The sequence below is a fragment of the Camelus dromedarius genome, chromosome 13, assembly GCF_036321535.1.
Source record: "Camelus dromedarius isolate mCamDro1 chromosome 13, mCamDro1.pat, whole genome shotgun sequence".
Classification (NCBI taxonomy): Eukaryota; Metazoa; Chordata; class Mammalia; order Artiodactyla; family Camelidae; genus Camelus; species Camelus dromedarius.
This window is the reverse complement of record NC_087448.1, coordinates 50,702,291-50,728,342: the sequence shown is the minus strand read 5'-3', so window position 1 is coordinate 50,728,342 and position 26,052 is coordinate 50,702,291. Positions and strand designations below refer to the sequence as shown.

The 26,052-nt window shown below is 36.7% G+C and overlaps 1 protein-coding gene across 8 annotated transcripts in view; it reads right to left on the bottom strand.

The window, feature by feature from the left end:
* Window positions 1–890: 890 nt before the first annotated feature.
* The window catches only part of DGKH (diacylglycerol kinase eta), a 154,193-nt gene continuing 129,031 nt past the window's right edge, over window positions 891–26,052 (bottom strand). For 3 of the 8 annotated variants that reach the window (XM_031466059.2, XM_031466062.2, XM_031466064.2), the window contains 6 exons: window positions 25,514–25,619; window positions 24,402–24,494; window positions 21,623–21,742; window positions 20,349–20,457; window positions 18,756–18,886; window positions 891–13,896 (listed from right to left, as the gene is read on the bottom strand). In XM_031466059.2, the coding sequence (XP_031321919.1) occupies window positions 13,807–13,896; window positions 18,756–18,886; window positions 20,349–20,457; window positions 21,623–21,742; window positions 24,402–24,494; window positions 25,514–25,619 (649 nt within the window). In that variant the 3' untranslated portion in view covers window positions 891–13,806. The remainder of the gene's footprint in view (window positions 13,897–18,755; window positions 18,887–20,348; window positions 20,458–21,622; window positions 21,743–24,401; window positions 24,495–25,513; window positions 25,620–26,052) is intronic. The other 5 variants (XM_031466065.2, XM_031466067.2, XR_010383610.1 and 2 more) reach the window with 4 other exon arrangements.

Genomic DNA, 26,052 nt, shown 5'->3' with positions numbered 1-26,052 from the left:
TGTTTTGCTGTTTTACCTTGCACTGTCACCTCTGCATGTCCCATACTTTGCCTGGCTAACAGCTTTAACACTCAACTCAAGGTCACCTATTCAGGAAGATGCCCCTGAACCTCCTCTACATCGTCCTTTCCTCTGTGCTTCCCACGTACTTGGCTGCATGTTTCATCACCGCACATAATGCTCTACATTACAATAACCTTTCTTCCTCACTAGACAGTAATCACAAAGGACTTTTCCTAGATCACTCGCACTGGAAACAACACCTGTTCCACCTTTGGTTCTTAACAAATATTTATTCGTGAACTTCAAGGACTCATTACTCTGAGGATAAACTCAATTATGTTTTCACCATCAAGAATCCCCCCACCAGACAGAATATTACTTGGAAATAAAAAGAAACAAACTATTGATAACTATTGATACATGCAACAATTTGGATGAACCTCCAGGAAATTAGACTGAGTGAAAAAGAAAAAGCCACATACTGCAGGGTCCCATTAATATAATGTTCTTGAAATGACAAGGTCATGAAAATGGAGATAGATGAATGGTTGTCCAGGTTAAAGGAGGAGGTGGAGGTGGGGGGCAAGTAGGTGTGGCCATAGAAAGGCAACATGAGGGATCCCTGTTATGGGTCCTTGCGATAAGAGAATGTTTTGGCATCTTGAATGTGTCAATGTCAATATCCTGGTTGCAATCATGTGCTATATACAGGTTTGTAAGATGTCATTACTGGGGGAAATGGGTAAAGGGTATGCAGGATCTCATTCTCTCCCTCTCTGTGTTTTTTTTTTTTACAGTTATATGTGAATCTACAATTATCTCAAAATAAAAGGTTTAATTTTAAAAAATGAGATTCTGATCAGAAAGAATGTCAACTTCACACACTGTCCAAATGCATTCTTTTTATTTGAGAAGGACAATCTCAAGGCAGTGCCCTTTGGGAAAGGCATCTCTCTTCATCATGTACATCGAGATCAACCATTACTCTCGGCAAAGTACAAAAATACACGCATCAGTGACTCCCATACAATAAATACATAATCATGCATCCCACAATAAAAGGCACGGAAAACTGGTCACTTAGTAGTCATAAAAATTACCATCTACATTAACAAAGCCACCCAAATTATCGGTATAAGGAACTGTAACAATATATTCCAAAGGTGAAAACACATAGAACATCTTTAAAATAGTATGCAATAAATATCTCAATTGTTGTATAATATTTAAAAAATTATGCCATTGTAAACAGCATGTAAACAAACAAAACTCATGTTTTCTTACCATTATTAAAAGTAAATAGAGCCAAAGTTATCACCTCCGCTCTGTCAGGTGTATTTCTCTGGCAAGTGTGCTAAGCAGGTTAAAGTTTCACTCTTTTCTGCAGCAAACAGAGCCCATTGTGTAATAAAGAGATAGATGCGGTCTTGCATCTTTCAGATGCAAGTTTCAAAACAGACTTCCAAAATGTAGCGAATTCTTAGTATAAGTAACATGGCAAAGGCCAGAGTACAACTATCTTTCGCAACTTAAGGGATAAAAGGAACTGTACTGTTAGGTTTTTCAACTTGATAAATAGGAGGCAAATAATGACTGATTATCTTTATGGAAAGGTAAGATGAATATGCTGAATATAAGGGCCAAGTATCCAGCCTTCTGAGCCTCCTTCTCTTGCGGACCTTTTGCAACATCGAACAGAGAGCAAGGCTGTATCAAATTAAAAGTCTGCTTTTGCTGGAGAGCTTAGAAATGGCTGATACTTTATAATGATGGGAAACAGTGACTTCAAAATATGCCTATCAAAATGTAAATATAGATACAAGTAAGGTTTTTTTTCATACTTACTGACAAGACAGTTTTTTTCCTTCTCTTAAAGGAACCCTATTGTCTAACCATCAATAAATATTCAGAGGTTAATTTTTTTATAACTCAAATATTTTTGTTTCATCTATATATTAGTGCATTGAGCCACACAAATATGAGTAATATATTTACTATATGCTTAGATAAGTATATTACCTGTTGAATATTATTACTCCCTAATCCCTGTTAAAAATCAGAGGTGGAATCATCAACCAATACATTCAAATGGAGCCTTTGAAGTACATCAGCATTATTTGATAACTTTTTTTCCCTCTATTGTGGGTTCCCATACTTCGTATATGTTGGTGTCTGTGGTATTAATGAGGATATATGCCTTCTTAAAATGAACTCTATCCTTCTTAAAATGAACTCACAATTTAACTTGTGTCCTTCAAATTCATCGGTCCCTTGGCTCACATGTAGCACCTATGGTTGCGGAGCTGGGATCTATAAGATTGATGAAACATGTACTTGACAAATGGTCAAAAATTATTTGTGGTTGACCTGAAAATACAAAAACTGTGGACATAAAAACGGAGTTACCTCTTAATGACACAGAATGTAGTTTTTTGGGTGGAAGATGACCACTTCTCTGAAAAAAAAATACTTGGTTTAAAAACATGTCCTCTCAATTTCTTTTTTTTTTTCAATTGAAGTATAATTGATTTTCTCCTCCTCCCACTTTCTTAAAGAGACTGTAGAAAAATAATTATAAAAATGAACTGGAACTCTATTAGACAAGAGCTATGAGTTATTTTGTTATCTCCAGGACTAATCAGGTGCCAAGGGTAGAGCAGGTGGAAAAATGTCTAATAAGTGAGTGAAGTAAGAAGCCATTAATTTAATTACACGCATTTTGGATTCATTTAGTTTTTAAAATTATTTAACTTTAAAGGGCTTTGGGTGTTAACCTTTATCATAATTTGGAGACATGTTAGAAAGGCTTTACAAAAATCACAAAAGAATAACAGACCCTCAGGTAATAGTTTTTAGTCTTTATGTTCTATGTGGGGCGATAACAATGACCAATGAGTCTTCTTACATTTGCATAATAAAAAATGAAATAATCATTAACTACAAATGACCTGAAATCACACATGTTCAGTCTCTATCTCTGGTTGAAAATTATTTTTCAGAAAATTTCACCTTCATTACTGTTTTTTATTCTTTCTCAAGTCTCATTATTTTGTGGAGGTAATCAGTGTATGTCTTTATGTAGATTGTATAAACTGATTATCTGCAAAAGAGAAAGATCATCTTTAGGGCAATATTTATGAATGACAAGAATTTGGCAGTTATGTGAAAATTTTATAAACCTCAATTTTATCTTTTTTTTAATATTTATTTATTTTTATTATTACTATTTTTAAAGTGGAGGTACTGGGGATTGAACCCAGGACTTTATGCAAGCTAAGCACACCCTCTACCACTGAGCTATACCCTCCCCTCTAAACCTCAATTTTAGAAACAAGAATTCAGATTTGGTAACTATTTCTGATTAACAGCTAAGAAATAATTATCCTTCATGGGGCAACTGCTCTTCCCTGCTGCCTCTCTTCTGTTGGGTTTCCACAGAGTGCCTGTGTGTTCCTGAATACACACACCCCTCATGAGGCCTCTCTGGGAAGTCTATGCGTCCATTTGTGAAAGTATAAAAATACAGAGATACATGAGTTCTATATTAACTTCATTCATTCAAAAACATTTACTAAAGTCCTAATATGTGCTAGGCTACAAAGACAGAAAAATTCAGTGGCAGAAAGGCACATATATATACTGAATTATTGAAATGTTATTTTAATAGAGGTTTCAAGAGACTATGGAGCATGGGAGAAATACTTAACTCCACCTGGGGAAGCCAGGTAGAGGGTCCCACAAGGTAAAATTTGAACTGAGTCTTGAGTGAGTTGATCTATGCCATGTGATTATGCCAAAGCACTGAACTGTGAGTAGTTCCAAATTCCTGGATTACAAAAGGTCTCTAGAAGAAATGACAGGTGAGGATGCTACAAAGGGTGGGAAGAGGTGAGGTCACAGAGGTCCTTATCCATCCCGCTAAGGAGCTGGGTTGCTATGCTGTAAAGAAAGGAGCATCTAGTTAAGAATCTTTAGCAAAGGGATGACAAAACAAATTTGTGTTTCAGAAAGACCACGGTGTCAACCACGTGAATGATGGACTTGAGGTAGGGGAGAATGAAGGGAGGAAAACTAGTTGCTGAAAAACTACGGCAAAAGCATAGGAGAGAAAAATGGTAAAGGTTTGTACTGATAAAGGCCTGAACCGAGGCAATGGAATTGTCGCTTTGCTTTACTGCAGCTAATTAGAAATAGACCATAAAACGCCAATTCAATTTTTGAGATGGACGAAAAATGAAATACGCAACTGCACGAATACTAAAAAAACCGTCTGATGTAGAAAATGCTTTTGCTTATACAATTCAAGACCAAGATTAGGTTAAGCACTTGTTTTGTTCCATATTTTAGCTTCTGAGTGTCTTGGCAGAAGAACATAATCACATAATGTTGCTATGAGAACTGTGTCATCTTTCAAGAGCTTTCTGAAAGCTTTTCAAATAAAAGGAGGCGAGGAAACAAAAGAACTGCTCAAGTTTGCACTTCTTTCATCCGCATCATTATGTATATGAACAAACTGCTGCACAGTGGAAATCTGTAAACAGGGCAGGTTCCAATTAAAATTATAATTAATTTTAATTATAAGAAGGTCATCTGTATATCAGGTCATGGCGGGAAGCAAGTTCCCAGAAAAATAATTTCTTCCTGTCACGGTACCAAATCATTCTGGGATCATCATTTAGAGCTGTCATCATGAAAACTAAGTTGTATCATTAAGACAGATCAAAATACACGTTTATGAGTTCTGATTCAATATCTTCCCTCATGTCATGCAGCTTACACCCTCTTGCAATTCCAACTTTTTGGGGGTAAATGCAGCAGGAGCTCTAATTTATCAGATTAAGCTGTAATATATACCAGATGGAGCAAAGAAATTTTTAAGTCAAGGATCAGCTAGTGACTGAATTCAAATGTCAGGTAAAGTCAATATTCATTTACCCTCATCTACATTTAATAATTTTAACTAGGTTATTCTAATTTCTTTTCCGTAATTGTACTCGGATTTCCATTATGGTAATAATTAAGACATTTTCTAGTTTTGTTTCTTTACAGGAAGTTTTGAAGATACTTTGCATGGGAGAGTACCATTCCACAGCCAGAGAACGTAGCTAGAGATCCATGCTTCAGCTTAAACAACAAGGGAACCATTCAGAATTCACTTAGTACAGAGAGTAAGTAACGTCACAGGGGGAAACAAGGTAAGGGAGTCCGGTATTCCTTTTTTTAAAATGTTGATTTAAAGAGACATATTCCTCTTTGGGTTGTTAATTTCAGAAAAGACGTGAAGGTCTTGATTAAAATATATATTTTTTATTGTATATATTCAATTATATATATATGTTTTACTGTTATAAAACGCTTGTCTGGGGAATAGTGTAAAAAACTTAAATTACTGTAAATTTCTGCAATTCTTAGAAGGGAGTTTTTCATCTGTCCTGAAACAAATAACACGAAACTGCAGTACACAGATAAAGATGGCCATAACCTACTCTGGTGCAGACAGTACTAATGTGACTTTAGTCTCATTTTTAAGATGAACATCGAGGGGTGCTAATTTGGACTTTCAATTTTCATGCTATAGTCTGGGAAGCCTTTCTTTCTATCTAAAACGACAATAGGAAAGAAGCAGTAAATTTAGGTATGATTCACACTTTACGGTTCCTTTGGTACGAGGAAAACGACCAAGTACATATAACTGGTAACACTGTGTGCCATTTCTAATTAGGGAAACCGAGGCACTAAAACATATAGCTCATAGAAAGGACATGAGTCAGTGCCAAAGTCAGCGGTGGAACCCAATTAACCTAAACCTTACTCCCATCTCCAGCATCACAGAGTTCAGCTGTTTATAATATTGTACATTTTAATACTTTTGCTGTTTCAAATGAAAGGAATCATTGCTAACAAATTTCAAGGCTTAGAAGGTTCATGAAAATCTCTTTACGCTGTATGGTCTGGTCTGATCGACATTTACCAGCGTTCTCCGGGAGCTCGCCAAGCCCTTCAGACTTGCTGTCCGTGTCACTCACTAAGTTGACAGACTACAGACCTTGTGTAATGAACACAAATGATCAGGTCATCCTTACTACCTGCTTAACTAACTTCTAGATTTCAACAGTAGAATGGGCTCCCTAAACTCACTGGTTAAGGAGGTAACTAGGTTTATTTATTTATATTTAGAGGAGGTACTGGGGATTGAACCCAGGACCTTGTGCATACCAGGCATGCGCTTGAGCTACACCCTCCTCCACTCACTAGCTATTTTGAAAAGACTTTACCAGTGCGGCATTTTTTTGTTTCTGTGGTATGTGCTCATGATGCATCTCACACGTTTTGCATTTCCAGGATGTAAGATGTCTACGTTCAACCTCTTCATTTCCAAACCTTTCCCAAATTACCAAGCTCCATTTCCCTTTAATTCCCATTTAATGTTTCTCATATATTTTCATTTTGCCTGCCTTCGATAATTGCTTGTGCAACAGTAAAATTAATATAAAACTCTGTCTTTAAAATGATAGTCAATTAATTCTTCATCTTCTACTACAGCTCTTAAATAGTTTACAATTCATCTACTGCTCACACTGTAAGACAATGAAACCGTTGGATTTCGGGCTTGTTAAAGTGATTTCTTTGGTATACGATACGGCCTGATGTTAAATCAGAACAGTTATTTTTCTGCCTTGAAAATGTGATTTCATTCTGTGTGGTATGTTGCACCATTAAATTTTAAACTTTGGGTTTTTTTAAACAGTTGAGTAGAGACTATTTGAAAATAGAAGTAATTCAAAACTCAAATAAAATCCCATTGACTTAACTGACAGAAATGAACCATTATCCCTCGTGGTTATTATGACTAACGCAGCCCAGAGTCAAGTGCAAACCTGTTAAGAATATACACTCTGAAATTTAGAGCTGCAGATATGGGATATTTAGGGAGGAGGGGGTCAAGATTCGTCATGTTCATTTAAATGTCATATTGGCAATATAACCACTGAGCTCTCTTTTACAACAAAAATGGAAAGTTTACCACAGAAAAGAAGCTCTGAGTTGAAGATAAAATATATAGAGACAAAATATAGCATGATGAATCCCTTGGCTACATTGAATTCTTAATATTGGTGATTTCATTTTGGCTTTATGCCTTTTTCCATATTTACTTTAAACAGGAAAATTATTTTTTAACCAAATGCCTATTATTTTTCAGTTATCTCTGATGGTAGAAAAAAATACCATATTTTACAAGGAAAAAAATTGGGCATCTGTTTGACAGAAACGAGTACTTCAAGTACACAAGTAAATCACTGACAGAGCTATTACATTCTAAGCAACAGCAATAACAAAGAAAAGAGCTAGAATTGCATTTTGTATAAAGGTTAAATTTCACCACATAATAAATAAATGCACTGATTTATACAACGTGTAAAAACCTTCTACTGATGATTATGTATAATACTGTCTGTTTTGACTTTGCTGATATCAGCACTGCCTCGCATAGAGATTCAAAGGTAAAATTCTTGCTCCCAAAGCCACAAAATATACAAAGCTGGTTGGTTATTAAATATTTCGTCTGCCAAAAGCCCTGCAAACTAAAATACATCTTGGCAGTTTGAGTCACCAGCATGATAATTCTCTTAATATAAAAAGATAAGAAAGATTTTAATATGAAAATTAATAAAACCAGTAAAAGGAGAAACTTGTTGTATAAATAGACATTTTAACGTAAAAGTGAGTCTTTCATCTCACCTAAGAGGAAGAAAAAATTCAATACAACTTACTTGAAGATCTGAAAATAATTATCATATTTTCCCAGCTCTAGATAAATATATTACTCCCATTTATTAGTCATCTTCAATATACAATATATAACTCACAAAACTGGGAATGTTACAACACCAAAACCTTTCACAGCACTAGTTACCAGTTACCAGAACTGTAGGAACTCTTTAGCTACATATCAGCTTAATACTTAGAATACAGAAATAGATATGGCTAAGCTGTGGTAAACAACAGTGCAATCAAACAGGAAGGACCACAAAATATATTCATTTTCCTTTTTAGCTTGTATATCTTAACTGTATTACCTACTTCAATGGCATTATCAACTGAGTATGAAATTTATTTTAATCTATTTAAAAAGTAACCCTATGTTCCTTTAGGTTTGGTTAATTTACTCTTGAAATGCAGTTCTATGAAATAACCAGACTATTTCATAAATTCCTATACAATGAATAACTTGCAGATAACATGAAATATTTTATGTGGCGTTTTTACGATTTTTAAGTAGTGGTTTGGTTTCTATTTTCCAACTAAAACTTGGAAGTGCATAAAATTTAAAGAAAGAGGATATAAATATATGTAAGTAGAATCTTAACTACATAAAAGGAATTAACCTGTTCACCTATATTAGTAATAATGGGGTTTTTCCTTAGACATCGTTACTGAGTTCAATGCAGTCTCAGTTACTCTGTTAAACTTCCTTTCCTGAAAATAACAGAAAGAAGTGTACAAATGGGTACAGTCCAGCTGTCTTTTATCACTCTTCTCTGTAATGATAAACCTTTACAGTTTTTTAAATTCTACGAGAAGTGTCTTTAAACGAAATTTGGAGAAAATAAAGAGAAAACAGTAATGAGAAAAATTAACGCTTTGTGGATGATCAAAACCAATAATCATTGCCTCTTTAAAGTTTTACTTGTTTCTTTAGGAAGGCATCCTATTGCAAAGGCAAGATATTAACCATCTGACACAGGGATTGCTCACCAAGAGTCACTGGGGAGATGACATTGCAGACAGACAAGTCCCAAGCCCCATGCACTTGGTGTGGGCCAGTGAGAGGAGTGGCCTGGCAGCCAAGCCCTGGACACCACTCAGGAAGCTATTCCACTGACCAATGGTTAATGCTGAGGAATTGTCCCTTCTCACTCTTTTCAGCTGATTTAAAGAACTAGGTGTTTTAAAACTGCCATTTTACCATCAATCTCTAGCCCCACCACTTTTATCCAGTTTGCATCTGAAAAATGCAAAATAAGTTCACTTGAGGGGGAGGGAGCAGGGGAGATCCTAGGTGTCAAGGTTGCGAAATGTAATGTTTTTATAGCTTAGTGAAAAGTGACATCTGTAAAGAATTCACATCTGTACAATATAAAAGTCCACTATCTTGTCAACCCAGAGATAACAGATAATTTACTTTAGAAATGATGTAGAGAGATTTCCACTCTAATTTTTTAAGTCATAGCTTTGCATGAATATTTCCTTCCTCAATTCCTTTTAAAAATAACTACTATGGAGACTAAAGTAGTGGCTTCTTTATTAATTTAAAATTGGCTAAAGAATCTCTAGGCAGTAAAGTTTTGGTAAATTATATCACTATGTAAAAATTAAGGATTATTGACCATCTGTCATTGGGAAAAGACCTTACCATAAATTAAATAATTTATGTCTTGAGGGTCAAAAATATATTATTTTTCAGGCACTACTTTAGGGAATTATTAACTATCAGAAAATCAGGATAAGTTAGCATAATAAGAAAGCCAGGTTTTAGTCTAGCAAAACATGCCCCCTTAGAGGGCTTTAATGACACATTCACTTTACTTCTAATCATCTTGGGTCTCTCTCTCTTTTTTTTTTTTCACGCCTAATGATTCATTTTACATTGTGCTGCCGTGTGTCCTCAAGCATGAGCCATGTCAACAGGATCACCTACTGATAAGAGGAAGTGAAAAGTGCAAGTTGTTGGAGACTGACCCGGTCTTTACTTATCTCAGTACATACTCTTCTGAAATGCTCCCTCTGACTTAAGTTGTGAACAAATGAGAATGTCACATGGGCAACAAAGTGAGCAAATGCAGGTTGTAAGTGACTTAGACATGAGGTGAGGGGCTGGAGAGAGGCCAAGCTATGTCAGTCAATCTCCCATGTTCCACCTTAGCTACCAAAATACATACTGGGTAGGGAAGGCTCATCTAGAACCAGAATTAGGAAAAAAAGATTAAGAAGAAAACTCAGCTGGGTGATGAGTGAATGTCGGCTTATTTCTGGGGTCAGCTGGAGAAGGGATAGGAAACGGTTGTGGAGTATGCTATTCTGAGGACCTCTGAAGACCTCAGATCTCTCCTATCTAGGTGAGATAAAATATACTGATGCCAGTGCTAATGACCTGATGAATCTTATTAAAAGGAAGATTTTTGACTCAACAGGTCTGGAGTGGACTAAGATTCTGCATTTATTTCTATAAGCTCCCAGGTGATACGGATGCTGCTCGATCATGGACCGCATTTTTTTGAGTAGCAATGATGTCAGCAGTGCTATTCAGGAGAATTTTTGCAGTGATGGAAATATTCAACACTGTTATTGAGCACTTGAAATATGGCTAGTGCAACAGAGAAACTAAATTTCTAATTAAATTAATTTAAATTTATTTTTTTTCTTTTTCTTTCTTTTTTTTTTTTTTGTGGGGGGAGGTAGTTAGGTTTACTTCTTTATTTATTTTTAATTTAAGAGGTACTGGGATTCAAACCCATGACCTCATGCATGCTAAGCACGTGCTTTACCACTAAGCTATACCCTCCCCGCAATTAGTTTAAATTTAAAGAGTCACATGTAGCTAGTGGCTACAACCTAGGACAGCACAGATCTAGACATTCATGGATCACCTCTTCCCTCAGCTAGAGCAATATATGTCCTGGTCCCCAAATTATTTAATCCTTTCATTCATTTAGATTGGCAAGTGTCCTTTTATAAAATGCAAACTGTAAACTTAGTTTATTTACATTGTTTTCTTCCTAATACTTGGCGAGATGACCCACAAAGGGGGCTAAGGTGAGGAGACAGAAAAAGAGTCATTTTCTAGTGGGACAGTGGATGAGGAAAGGATGGTACCTGGCAGTGAGAATTTGAGCAACCATCAATGTCTTGGGCAGGTGGAAAAACGGGAAGCCAGGAGGTGAGAGAGAAACTCAGAAAGTGAGGCGGAAAGACACAGAAGAGAAAAACTGAGCATGCCAAAATTTTATTTAGGTCTGACCCTGTTCCCCTCTCTCTTGAAAAGCAAGTTCTTCCTCAGGAGAATGAGCAGGGAAAGAAAAATGAAAGAAAGTGGATGTGGCTGTGACTCCCCTCGAGCCCTCCCAAATGATCCACGTGTGGGACAGCCTGGTGGGGGAACGAGGAGCAATTGCAGCTGGCTAGCTGGACCGGACTGAGCTTCTCACCTCAGCTTACATGTGGATCAAGGCACAGAGGCCCCACCTGCGCTCCCCAGAGCTGCGATCCAGTCCCATCGGGAGGCCCCTCTCACTTTCGTGGTAGTCCCATCCAGTGTAAGAAGCTGGCTCCTCCGTGAGGCTGACAGTGGCCTACCAGGCTCCGAGGGCACCGTCCTGGCACACAGGTGTGAGTGAGGTCATGTGGGTCCTACACAGCCATTCACAGACAAAGCTACAGGGAAAGATGCTTTCATTTAACCAAAAAATATCTCAAAATTGTGATTTTAAAGAATTTTCCTCATCCAAAAGCCATTTTGCAGGAAAATCTTAGCTAAGGATCCCCTTAGCTAAGGTTTCGCATATATATGACAGGTTACTTAGGAGTGAAAAATCAACATCAAATTTAAAAATTCTATCATTTATATCTCACTCTTAAATTCTGAAACATGTGATAACTTGAGAATCTTTCCTATTGGCAAAGGGGTATTTTGGGGCAGTGAAAATCAATAAAGATTTCTTATTAATTCATTCTTTCCTAGGGTTCCTTGCCTTCACCTTTCCTTTTTTTTTTTGGTAGCGCTGGTCAGGGGTTGGTGATCTCAGCAGAGTTCTGAGCTCCTGGTGCCCCCTATTTTGATCTCAATAGGGAAGTGCCTGAAAGCACAGGACATTTTGTGGTGGTGGGGGCGGGGGCTAAAAAGGGACTGGAGAAGAAATACCTTTGATTCCATAGGTGTGGATAACATTAAAATTATTACGGGAGTAGCCTTTTGCTCCTTTAAACTCCTTGATATAATTCCCTTTGGAAAATTTTCATTTATTCACAATTTAGACAGGTAAAATATATGGTCAGACACACTTGGTCAGGAACCCATCAAGTTCATTTATTTCTAAGAGATCCCAATTTTCTGATTTTACTAGTAAATAGCCAAGTTATAAGTCAGAATAAAGTGTCAACTATTTAAACCCTTTTGATATAATTAAATTATATGTCTGACAATAGTTCGTTTTAAATGTTTTCCCATCAGTATTTCTCTTTAAGCCTTTGGTAAATAAATGTCTGGAAAATATCAGTGAGAGTATATGTCAGATTACAGGTTTGCAAGTGTGAATATACATAGAAGTGTATATACACATATATGTGTACATGTATATACGTGCGTATGTGTATCTATTGAGCACCTACCTAGAAGGCTACGTTATGGAAATTGTCACCACTGGGTCAGTATCCGGTTTACTTTACATCTATAGGAGATTTTCAAATGTTATAATTAGTTTTTTGGCATAGAATATCTAAAAGTTTATTGAAGGATATTTTTGTGACTTTTTGATATGTATGCCTTTGGCTTTCAAAGATTTTGATCATTGTAATGTTAAGTTCTAATGAGCTACACTGAAATGTAGTGGTTTAGCAAAAGGAAAATAATATCTCCCTGATAAGACACAAGAATTAAGTGAGATAATAATAATGGAAAGCCCTTAAGAAAAAATTAAAACCTCTTGTTGGGAAGTTTGAATCAGGAGTCACTTTTCTAAGTGGGCGAGTCTTGGGGACCAATCAGTAAACAAATTCCAGTTGAGACCTTGGGGAAATTTCTGGATGTTAACAGTCTACTATATTATAAATGCAAACAGAGTATTAAAGAATTATTAAACTGAAAGGAAAATAAAAACGAAATGTGGGAATTTTGGTTTGGAGAGCTACAATAATTTTTGTTAGGCAACAGAGCATAAAATTTTATGAAAATATCCAGAGAATTTTCTTAATGTGCACACCTACTGTTTATGATCTGTTGATATAAAATTAGCTTGCATAATATGTAAATCATTTGTTGATTAGGGCACAGACACATGTTTACAAATTCTTAGATATAGAATGTTGATGCAAAATTCCACATCAAAGAACAGAAAAGTGCCTTTAACCAACAAAAAGGTACTTAGGTAGTAATAAATTAAATTCCATTAAAACTGACATTAAAGCTAAGTATTACCATGTTAAATGTGACATGCAAAAACCAGAAAGACAATTCAGGCAGGAACATCGTGCATTAAGATTTGCATTCATTTGTAGTATTTGAGGGGTTTTCACCATATTCTTTGACCACTGAGCGTTAGGAATCTGAGGTGATACCAATTCAAATCACAATTTAATGTACATCTTAGTCTTCTAGCCAATGATTTTAGGAGGAAGCCAACGCCTCCAATAATGAAATCTAAGTACTTTTGGCCACATAGTTACGTGGTTGCACAATAAGAACGTTCCATCTGGCCACGTTAAAGGAAAGTAAACATTCTACAATTCCATCTCTTAGACAACGCAACTGTCTCAGATTCCTCCTACCTTTTTACTACTCTGAGCATACTTGAACGCGTCAGGTTTGCACAATAAGAAAATGGCTTCGTGGAATGTATTTTTTGGCACAAAAAATTTTTTCTAATACCGCAAATCAAAACTTTCGCCCACGGCAAAATGTCAAGCCCTAGAGGTGCCTCAGCGGTGCTTACTCATCTAGGCAGAAAACTGCAAGAACAGCCAAAGTGCTTCCGAGAACTTTGTATTAAGTAGCGATTACTTCCCTTCCAAGGAATAGCACCAATATGATTACACCTCAGACTGGGGAGTACTCCTTCCAAGCTCTTTAATTCCCTGGAGAATTCGCTTCATATGACCCACCTTCGGTATCCCCAGGTCCTAAAAAAAAGAAAGAAAGAAAGAAAGAAAGAAAGGAAGGAAGAAAGAAAGAAAGGAAGAAAAAGGAAGAAAGAAAGAAAGAAAGGAAGAAAGAAAGAAAGGAAGAAAGGAAGAAAGGAAGGAAGGAAGGAAGGAAGGAAGGAAGGAAGGAAGGAAGGAAGGAAGAAAGAAAGAAAGAAAGAAAGAAAGAAAGAAAGAAAGAAAGAAAGAAAGAAAGAAAGAAAGAAAGAAAGAAAGAAAGAAAGAAAGAAAGAAAGAAAGAAAGAAAGAAAAAGAAAGAAAGAAAGAAAGAAAGGGAGAAAGAAGGAGAAAAGAAAGACAAAGAAGTTTATTGACAAGAGAAAACTGAGGATTAAATATTTAACTAGCAAATAATCGTGTTTAGTTCATTTTAGTTTATATTCAATGCCTGACATTAAAAAATTACCAACCAGTAAAGAATTACATCTTACACAAACTCTTAAATACAACACTTTCATAAATTATATATGCTGGCAGTTCTTTAAGAGTCAAGATTACTCTCTCCTTTTTATTCTTTTTTTTTGTTGTTGTTGTAAAAAAAAAAATCACAGAGCCTTTTGGGATCTCTGAGAAAAGTGACATGTGACACCAGGGCATCCACAATTAGTCTTAAAACAACTAAACATTCTCTTGCTAAAATATTAAACTTACACGTGAGGCCTAATCCTAAAGGAAGACACCAGGGACTATGACTTAAATTTGGGAAGGAAATGCATTTGCACTTGCATTTAGCATCTTCGATTTGGGTGAAATATTTAAATGTTCTTTATAATTTGCAATGGGTAAGTGTAAAAAATTAAACATAGGTGTCTGTGGGCTGATGCTTTTCCTTAAAGCATGTTTGGTTCCTTTTCCCTTAGAACTCTTCTTGTTCCTTAAAGAATTATCTTCCTAGAAAAAAACCAAGAAGCCAATATTTAATTTTCGGAAATGGATGGTGACCGCTGAGCGTCCAGCACGGAGCAGGTCCTCGGCAAATACTTGTTGCAGGAATGAATGAGATGCAACCAAGAGAGCCGGCATAGTCACTGTCCAGAAAACTAAAAGAGAGGGTGAAGGCTTCTACTCAGTAAAGCTTCTTTAAGCATAATGGGCATAATCAGTTTGCTAAATACGTGAAGTCAAATAATTTCTTCACAAAACAGAGTGCGATAAATTTGAAAATTAGTAAAGCAGCCTAGAAAATAAAAGGTACCACAAGATTATCTGTCTGAAAAGATATACACACACACACACTCCACTCTCTCTCTCCGCCATATACCTTATGAGCTCTTTGAATTCTGCACCAGCAATGCTACTGATGATTTTGAATCCTTCTGGAAAATACTCTTTCCATAGCCAGTGCTCTTTTCTGAGATAATTTATTTCTTGAGATAATCTCAGGGTAACGTTTTTACAATACTTAAATGATCCTGAAAAATATCTGCTCGTACGACACCAGGTCATCCACAGTCTTAAGGCAACTATACATTTCCCAAGGGTGTGCTAAAATAGCAATCTTAAAATAATCCTAGAGAAAAATAAAAATGTAAATGCATTTACAGTGGTGTTTAGATTCTTTGATATGAGTGGAATATATAAGTATTCTTTATCCTTTGTGATAACACAGCTATCTGATTAAGACATTTATTTAATGTGAAATATTTTAGTTTAAGCCATATGTACACTGTATCCTTAAGAATAAAAACTTCTTTGAAGGACGTAGACTCTACTCAGAATTCCTATTTTAGTGTTATGAGACAAATGTTTTCCCTAGAGTTACACTAACTTCTTAGCTATATTTTCTTCAGTGTGAGTTCACTATTTCCATGTCGTCCAGGAGTTAGGCTGTGATAAAGTTATGCCATGACATTTGTTACATATTTCTTATTTTTATCACATTCTTTAGTATTGGCTTTTTCTTTCTTTGGACAAATGGTTTGATTTTGCAAATCCTTTCGTATATACAATTTTCCAAATGGAGAAAATGAAAAACCAAACATACAGAACTCCCATGTCTTTACCCTTTTCTTTGGTATCCCTCTCTTGTTCCTACTGCCTTCCAGGACGGAGAATAATGCAATCAGTTTACTTGTCTGTTAAAGCACACTGGAAACATTTTCCCTTTCCCACCTTTAGACTGTCACATTGCAATCTCTAGTTGTTTTGGTGATAAGGAAGGAACACGAGCCAAGATCTGAGCAGGAGTTAACCAGCTGATGGGGAGGGAGAAGCACACCCTAGGAGGGTTACACCCCTAAGGTGAGAGAGGTTAGTATTTTTAAGCAAATGATATAAAACCAGGATGGAAAGGGTATATATAGCCCAGCAAGGGCCAGTGATTCCACAGCAGGCTGAATACACAGGCAGAACCTTGTAGGTGTCCCATAGATTTGAGTCTTTATTGAACTCAAATGGGGACCCACTGTTTCAAGCAGAAAAGTGATATAAGTGATGTTAAAATATCACTCTGGCTGCAATGTGGATAACGGACTAGGGAGGGCAAGCGTAGCGATGGGAAGGCCAGTTAGGAAGCGACTGACTTTACATAGGAACAAGGACTGTGGAAAGGAGAAAAAGAAATGGATGGAGATTAAAACTGAACTGACTTTTTGATGGATTTAACAAGTTAGGGGGAAAAGGATAAGGAAGAGGAAGGTGCTAAATACGACCTCAGGTTTCTTTGGCTTGGGTACCTGAGTTACTAAGATGTAGAGCCCCGAAGGAGGGGCAGGATGGGGTTAGAACAGGGGGGCAAAAGTTTGTTTTTGGACATGTTAAGATGGACATCCCTGTGTGACAGCCAAGGATCGAGTAGAGTTGGTGATACAATTTTAATTTTACAAATGAGGTCAGGGCTGGAGATATAACCTTGTGAACCACTGATACATTCCTAGACAGTATTTGAAGCAACGGGAATGGGTAGGGTTATCTAAGGAGTAGGGAACCCTTCACCCAGCTTTAGACACTTTCCTCTGGAGGGTTCGTGCCTTCTAACAGCTACAACCACAGAGAACCGGGGCAGCTCATTCCCTGGTTCGGCTTTGGTCTACTGAAGGCTCCTTCTGTAAAATTACTTTTCTTTCCCACTGCCCCACAACCTGTTTTAGAACCAAAAGAGTTAAAACGGACTGTGTCAATACAAATTTCTGAAAGAAAAGTTTCTATTAGAAGAATGCAATCTGCATTAAAAAGAAAAACAGAACAAAAAAGTCCCATGAAAAGCTAAACAGAACAAAAAAGTCCCATAGAAAAGCTAAAGTTCACTAAAATAATTCTGAATCATCACTTTTTCAACTCTTATTTTTGCCCCAGCCAGGTCCTATCAGTCTAACTTTGACTTTCACGTGTGAGCTTGTTTTTCATTCTGCAAATATTTGCTTCACTCATTGTGTACATTTGTATGTTTATATACATTTGTATGTACATGTATATAACAAATGCAAATATATTTATACACACATATGGTCTTTTCCTTGAAAGTATGCTTATTTGTGGCAAATAAAATTAAAGCTTCTAGAGGGCAGATGTCACCTAGAGAAGCTGGCATAATATATTAATCGGTAGCTATTCAGTAAATATCGCTGCCCGCCAAGGATACCAGAAGCCACACAAATATGTTGGATGAAATGATCCTTTACATTCATTTTCATTTTCATGTTAAGTTTTGACATCAATTTGCACTTTATGAACTAACACTATATATTTTAATATGTTCCAGATTTGGGACTCTCAACTAAGGTAATTAGTTAATCTTATTTTATTATTATTCTGGCTAAAAATGCTTAGTTATAACTGGTGTCTACAGGGGATGTGTGAGAACTGTATGACTCTGCTTTATAAAAGTCTATACACGACCCATTATGTATTTAAAGATTCCTGTTAACATACTTGTAGATAAAGGCACAACCATTCATGAATTCATTAGGAATTTACCGTCTCATAATTCTATGTAATGTAGAATTTGGTCTACAGGAAAGGAATCAATCCAACAAGTGTTGAAGGCTTTTTCACTTGCTTATTAAGTCAACCTGAGAATTTTTAAATGGCAGCATGTGATAAGAAAATCCTACATCTAACCCTAGGACAGAATAGGCTCCTTTGAGCATTTCTACTGCTGAGTCTCCACCCAAAGAATAAAAGGGAATTGCTGTAGACCATGAATGAATAGTTTTCCTTCCCTGTCATAAAGGACAGATAAGTTTTGGGCTGCTTTCCAGCAAAAGCAAGGCATAGTTTTTACTTCATTTACTAAAAAAAAAAATACCATTTTTGAGAAGAATACAATTTTAACAGTAAATTGTGGGAAGGAAAATTGAATTTATTTGTCTAGCTGTCCATGTGACCTCTGAAAGGTCAATTTAGAAATGCAACGAAGCCCTAGGACTATAAGTAGCCACTGCTCTAAGTCTCTCACCTAGTTCCATATATTAGAAAGGCTTTGTTCTTGGTATTGAATTACTTTTTGAGTTGTTAACTTTTTATTAGATATTTTCAGTCAGTTTCAGCCACAAAGATCATCTTTTATGTTGATCCAATAAAATGAGCTGATGGAAACATGACCCATTTGGAAATATTAGTACAGGAAGAGCCATACCAATGGAGGCACAGAAAAATTACTAAATTCATGCTAAGCTTTAGCTATAACACTCAGAGAATGATCGTACAGAAAAATATTGCTGACAATTCTTGTTTCAAAAGCAGACAAGGAACGCAGAGCACAGGACAATGCAGACGGGATTACGGCACGTTTGCATAACACAAGCCAAGCAGTAAGCACAGAACAGAAGAGCACAGGAGAAAGGAGTTTGTTTTGCAAGAAAAACTTCAAGAGCAGAAGAGTAGCACAAAGGAAATACCTTAAGGTCTCGCCTTTCCAGATGCAAAAGTTCAGCCCCTCTGATGTCATGACGGATGAAGATTTCTTTGTACTCTCCCAAATTGAGCAGATCCAGCCAAGCAGCAACTTCCTCTGTGCCCCATTTCTGAACTACCAAAGTTAAGAGCAAAACCCCCTTAATTTCTACATGCTCAACGCATTACAAAGCAAAGGCTGGCCAAAGAAGATGCGAAACAGAGTATAGCTGCAGTGCTAGCGAAGGGAAAGGTTCAAGGTGCTGTTTCAACAGAACTATAATTCCATTTTTTTCCCATGCAGGTCACAGACTCAGTCAACACGAGGACCTGATTACACAAAGACATTCGCTGCTGTGCACCTGCGCCTTTCGATTTGGCTCAATTTCCTCCCCAAAGCCACCCAAACTACACAGTATGTATAAAAAAATGTATTTCTCATGATTAGGATCAGTAGTACAAGGTCTAAATTAGTGCTAATGATTTCCTTAAGACCATACAGAAAACTAGATATAGTTTAATTAGCACAAATGCTCATTAAAATTTAAAAACTGACACGGGGTACAATTTTACACAAACTTCTGCTTCAGGTCTTGATGACTTCGAGTACTACCTTTACTGATTCTGTTCCACTGATGATTATAATTATTGATAATTACAGCAATAAACGTATTGTTAAATCAATTTTATATCATCGAAAAACTGTCAATATTGCTCAGTAAGATTAGTTGGGTCGTTATTTTCCAGTACATATAATCACTCATTTACACATTTTACTCAACATTGATTCACTTAATACAAGTCTACTTATTTTGCCACATTTGGTTTTAAAATGCCCTTCAGTAGCTGCTCTGTGATCGTCAAAAATAAGGTTATATATCACTTTTTAAAGTGAGACCACTAACTCAGAAAAGTTATAGCATGATTTGATTATGGAAGGCACTGTGATCATGTACACAGACCTTGGCGGTGCTTTAGCACTAATACAGCATTAAACTTCATCTCTAGGAAAAGGTGGAAGGGGAACTAGAAAGAACATCTGGGAGAGGTTACTCTTTGCTTGAGAATGCAAGTGTCACAGTGGACTGTCATCACTGCGGGGCTGAAATGGCATAGAAAGTCCTTAAAAAAGGAGAAAGAGAATACATAACGAGGTGGAAAATGTGTTTAGAAGTTAAAGGAGGAAACAGAAGTTTCCCTGCTCATTTATCAAAATGATGTAGATTTTGCACTTTGAACAAGTTACAAGCATGGAATTGCCACTGGGTAAGACGAAGAACCATCAAACAGACACGCTGACACTCGTCCAACAAAGTAGAAGCGAACTGGAAACCACCTCGTGGCCCCGTGTGCTTCCTAACTACAGACTCCTACTCCTATGGGACTTATTTGAGGTATGATAAGATTTTTTTTTATTATGGTAAAGTGAACAGAAGAGGAACTCCCCCACTTGAAACATTTTATAGTGTACCATTCAGTGGCATTTAGTACGATCACCGCGCTCGCATCTCAGAACATTTTTATCATGGCAGTGATATCGCTTTAATGCATTATGACTTCATAATGTTCGACTCTCCCTCTCCATCTGGGTCACCTACCAGGCTGAGAACTTGTCTTCTGCTTCTGAACCTTTTCCTTTTTGAATTTGGGCACAATACGAAATACAGTGCTTCTGTTGTTCCTCTTGGTGCAATCCATGGGAGGCTCCTGTTCGAGTGCAGCAAGAAAAGAATTTTCTCAGGATATTAAGAGAAGAAAAATCCCACTCTGGTGGCAGAGACCATATAGGGATAACTTCTTCCAAAAAGAGTTTACGATGTCACCTACTCCTGAAAACGTAAGAAATGTACTGACTCCCATAAGCTAGCTTTGCTCACATAAAAGCCTTTGCTTGCTTGTTCAAGAAGAGTGAATTAGAAAGTGGTACAGCAGTCTCCCCTGATCTGTGGTTTTGCTTTCTGCAGGTTGTCACCCACGGTCACCCGTGGTCAACTGCAGTCTGAAAATAGGAAATGGAAAATTCTAGAAATAAATAATTCATACGTTTTAAGCTCTGCACCATTCTGAGTAGCATGATGAACTCTTGATCCATCCTAATCTACCCCATGTGGGACATGAATCATCCTTTTGTCCAGAGTATCCTGCGCACTAGTCACTTAGCAGCGATCTGGGTTATTGAATTAACTGCCATGGCGTCTCAGGACTTGTGTTCCAATCAACCTTATTTAACTTAATAATGGCCCACAAATGCAAGAGTGGTGATGCTGGCAATTCAGACCTGCCAAGGAGAAGCTGTAAAATGCTTCCTTTCATGAAAAGGTGAACGTTCTCGACTTAATAAGGAAAGAAAAAAATCACATGCTGAGCTTGCTAATAAGATCTATGGAATTTTCTCTCTGCAAAATTGTGAAGAAGGAAAAAAAATGTGCTAGTTTTGCTGTTACACCTCAAACTACAAAAGTTATGGGCCACAGTGTCTGATAAATGCTTAGCTGAGATGGAAAAGGCATTAAATTTGTACAATGAGGTATTTTGAGAGAGAAAGCACATTTGCATCATTTTTATTCCACTGTATTGTTGTATCTGTTCTGTTCATTATTATTGTTGTTAATCTCTTACTGCGCCTAATTTATAAGTTAAACTTTATCATAGGTATATGTGTATAGGAAAAAACAAGGTATATTTAGGGTTCAGGACTGTTGGCAGTTTCAGGCACCCATAGCGGTCCTGGAACGTATTTCCTGCAGGTGCGGGAGGACAACTCTATTCAAGATATGTTTTTCCCTGGACACTTCTTTTTTTCAAAAGATGTCTTCAAATTCTATCATCATAAAGTCTACGTTTATAAAGAAATAGGCTGAATGTTACATACCTCATCCTCATTTGGGTGTAAGATGTAATAAAGCCAAGGAATCTCTGTTAGTTTCTGTAACTCCACCTCCACGGAATGTAAGGCATTGGATACCCTCTCTTCATGTGGGGATTCCAGCTGCTACTTGCCAGCAGATTAAAAAAAAAACAAAATGAAACAAGCCTCAGTGACCAACCTCAAATAGAATAAATCATTTTATTTCGACCCTGAACATCCTCATGTCTTACTAGGCTGGGCTAGGTGGTGGTTGTCGTTTTTAATATAAAGGAATATGGAAAAAAGAACAACTTACTTTATACTGAGTTCATTTAAGCAAATCTGGATAGATTCATCCTTATTCCCCAAAGATGATACAAGCAGCTGGTATGACTTTAATAATTTCACAGAAAAAAGGATTGCTTTTGGTGCTTTTTTCTAAGTAAATCCCACCCTTCTTCCTCCCTATCCATGCATTCATCTGCCCATTCTGCTGGCTTGCACTAAGGAATAATCTCATTCTAACTTATTTGTGGCAAAAAATCTTTTTGATCTGCATTGGTCACTGGGTGGACAAATAATATTTTAAAAATGGGTCAAAACATATCATACGATAAAAACTGCTTGGTACAAAAATCTCCTGGATAATCAAAGCAATACGCTTAAGAAAAAAAAAAACCCAAATCTCAGAAAAATTCACAATGAAAAGCTGCTGTACAAATCAGGGCAAAGCAAAAAGCAAAATGGCTTGTAATCTGGAAGAGGGCTTGGAAACTTTAGAGAATTTAACTGGTCACCTATTGTATACCCACTTAAAGAAGTTATTAAAAGTCACTTACAAATTCAATAAATGCAGAAAGGTGAAATAAACACTGTAATGCACAGAATTGGAAAGGAAGTGACTGAATTCTTTTCCTGGCCTTGTTACTAACTGTGCAACCAAGGGAAAGCGAGTTGATCTTGGGAGTTTTAGTTTCTTCCTCAATAAATAGTAGAATGTGACTAGACTATTTCTAGGTCTCTTCCAGGTAATCAATCCTTTTATAAATTATTTAAAATTGTAGAATACCTACATATTGGACCAGAGAATTTTAAACAGAAAGTTCAGAGAGAACGGTATTGTTATTTATTACGGACATTTTTCCTCTCTATTATTCAAGATATCTACCATTTCTAGAAGTTAATAAAAATATGGAGATTCTCCATCATGTCATATACAATTTACCAGTTTCCTTTTAGTCTAAGAATATATGTCTTCCAAAATTGATAAAATAGTTATTGCATATGCATCCTACAAGCAAAATAAAGAGTACAACTTAGTTGCTCTCAGATATGACTTGGCTATTTTGATAACAATATTGCCAAACGTTTTTAAAAAATTCTCTGGTATACATTTCAAGCCAAACATCCATATTTGACAACGAGAGAAAAATTAAAAGTGAAGGAGACTCCTTCTATATTAACATAAGATAATTGATTAATATTTACCAAGTAACACTCAATGGGTATTTTCAGTGTAGAGAATTAGAATACAAAATACATTATCAATCAGAATTTATCTTAAATGTATTTCAAATAACAGAAAAAAAAAATGCATGTCCTTCATCTAATAACTGGGGTCAAACTCACAGCCCATTGGATTTCCTATAGGACTAATTTTAGAAGAGCAGCAAGAAGATTATGGTTAATAATAGGAGTGCCAAGAATAGCCAAGAAGACTCTGCCATTGGTTTTATAAAAAAAGATATCCAATCTTTCTTCCTAAAAGTTCCTCTTCATGACCACAGCAGAGGCAGCTGCCTCTTGCCCCGAGGAAGTCATATTTGAGTTTCCCCTGAAGAGAGCTAAAACCACTTAAAGACTTAGTGCCTTTAAACTTCTCTTCTCAGAGCAGAGGATGCTCCAAGGTCAATTCTCCTCTGGACTCTGGTCAAACAGAAACTGCAACCAGTCACTTACAGTTAATTAGGCTATGGGACACACCTCCCATTCTCCCACTGTGCCAGATGCTGTAACTTTTACTATAACTTTTATTTAGATGTATAAATTTTCCCAAGAAAGAGATAAAATTACAGTAAAGAAACATCACCTGTCAATTAATCAAAATTGTTACAAGGAAGAAAAAAACAATGGCTAACGCATTAGGCCTTCTACAGGTACAGCAGTATGTGTGAATAACCTACAATCGAACACTAGGTGGCGAAAAGACCCAACGTGCCAGAACGTTTCCAGGGTGAGAGAAGAAAGGTTGAAAAAGCAAGGACTCTGGGCAAACCAAACAGAACACCTGCAGATTTCTAGCACTGCTGCGTGAGGCCCATGGACTGTGGTCAGATTCAGACTTGGCCTCAACTTAATTTCTAGCACCAGTCTTCAGTTAATCTGGGGATCTGTCTAGTTCTTGAAATTTAGTTCTTGAAACACTGAGTCTAGAAAGCATCATTGTTTAAGCAAATCGAGGAAACAACAACAATCCTATTTCAAATGTTAACTCTGGGAAGATAAACAGTGACTTCCTCTACTTTTCTGCAGTAATGAGTTAGTCTCTCAAAGCTGACAGGGGAGAGCAGGATTGTATAAAAACACAATGAGGGGAAATCTCTACTTCTGTGGGCCTGAAGCATACCTTCCGGATTTTGCCATATATTTTCTTGGAAGGCAAAAGCTTGGTAAAAAGGAAACTCTAGGGCTGAGGCCAGGGGCTGCTTTTGCATTAGAATCTGATGAATGCATGCTCCCTAATGAAGATGAGAACCATACATTTATCATCATTCTGATGTTATCCACCATTGCTTTTCCTTACCAAAGGAACCCTGCCAACTAGTAAAGATTCTGTTTCATTATACAGTGCCTTCACATTGATGGCTATTTCAGTGGCAGTGTCTCTTGTAAGACTCTAGAAAACAAAAACAAAGACATCAAAGACAGGTAGTTCTGTATTAAATAGGGATTCAATCACTAGCAAATATTTTACATTTTATTCTTCCGATTTAAATTCACATGGTGAATATTTTTTAAAAAACCTAACAAAATTCTATTTGTAATTTGCAAACTTTTACACTCACATTTGTTAGCACGATCTCTTCTAATTCTTATATCATGGAACCAAAAGACTACCCTGACCACAGTGAATATACTCAGGACCACATCTGCTACACACAAACCTGTATATGCTGGCAACAACATACGCATAAGAGTTAAGTCAAAGAAAATTATGTCTTAAAAGGGGCAGGCATTATCTGATCATAATTAGTTCTGTCCACTGCCTTTCACTCTCCGTAGTTCCAACCAGGTTGATTTTTACACTTTAATCTTGAAGACTAGCACTTATTTGTATATTAACTTAGGTAACTTCAATTGAGTAATTGAAAGAATAAAAAATAATGCTACCAGTTTTTGCTATACCATGTATCACATTTTATGAGCATGATACCCTATCCATTCTATTAACTTCTACATTTAAAAATTTACAGAAGTTACAAAATTCTAACTTCTCCATTAAAATATTAGCTACATTTACTGATCTTGTGAAACAAAATGAAGAATAATTTAAGTGTACCGCTTCAAAAATGAATGAACAGCTCCAGTAAAATGCATGCTAACCAGGTTTGCAGAGGAGAATGTCAAAAAGAGAAACGGCAGTAGTTAAAAGGAGGAGTTCAAGGAAGATGGGCAGGTGACAAGCGCTTGAAAGTGAAAGAGGAAAAAATGAAGAGGATTTAAGAGCAGGAATGGAAAAATGGCAGGAAAGGAAAATTAAGAAAAACTGGGCCATGAATGATAAGAGACTTCCGGCACAGACTGACATCGACTATATGATGTTCTTTCAAAGGGCGGGGCATGTTTTACAGTATCAAACTACAGGTGCAACACCAAGAAAATCTGTGGAATGGGGATTTACCATTAGCTCCTCACCTCTGGGAAGCGTGGGTTGGCTTTGTTCAGTGCGTGGGAGCACGCGTTCACCGCGTGCGCCAGCTCTTGCTCCAAAAGGCAGTGGATCGTGGCTGCGTCACAAATCCTGAAAGCAAAAGCGAAACACATGAACGAACAACTTTTCTGAGCATTGCTGAGTTTTCTGAAGTGCAGAAGTAGTAGGATAAAACAAGTTAAAGAAAAATCATTAAAGGAAAATTTTTAAAAATACCTGCTCAATTATGAATGGCACAGAAGAGATGTACAAAACTTAAACCTTATTGCAAACAAAAGATACTAACCCAAAAATCTTTATATATATTAAGTTAGGCTTAGAACCAGGGATGAGCATATGGAGGTGCTATTTGGAAGAACAAGATACAGTAACATTTCATTTTCCTGTATCGCTGTAAAGTGAGAGGGGTCCCAAATATAAAGAGCAGACACATCTTTTATTCATTGAAAGTTCAACCAGGCATAAACACAACAGATCAGGAGAAGAACACTGCCACACTTATCATCCATACGCTAAACGCTTT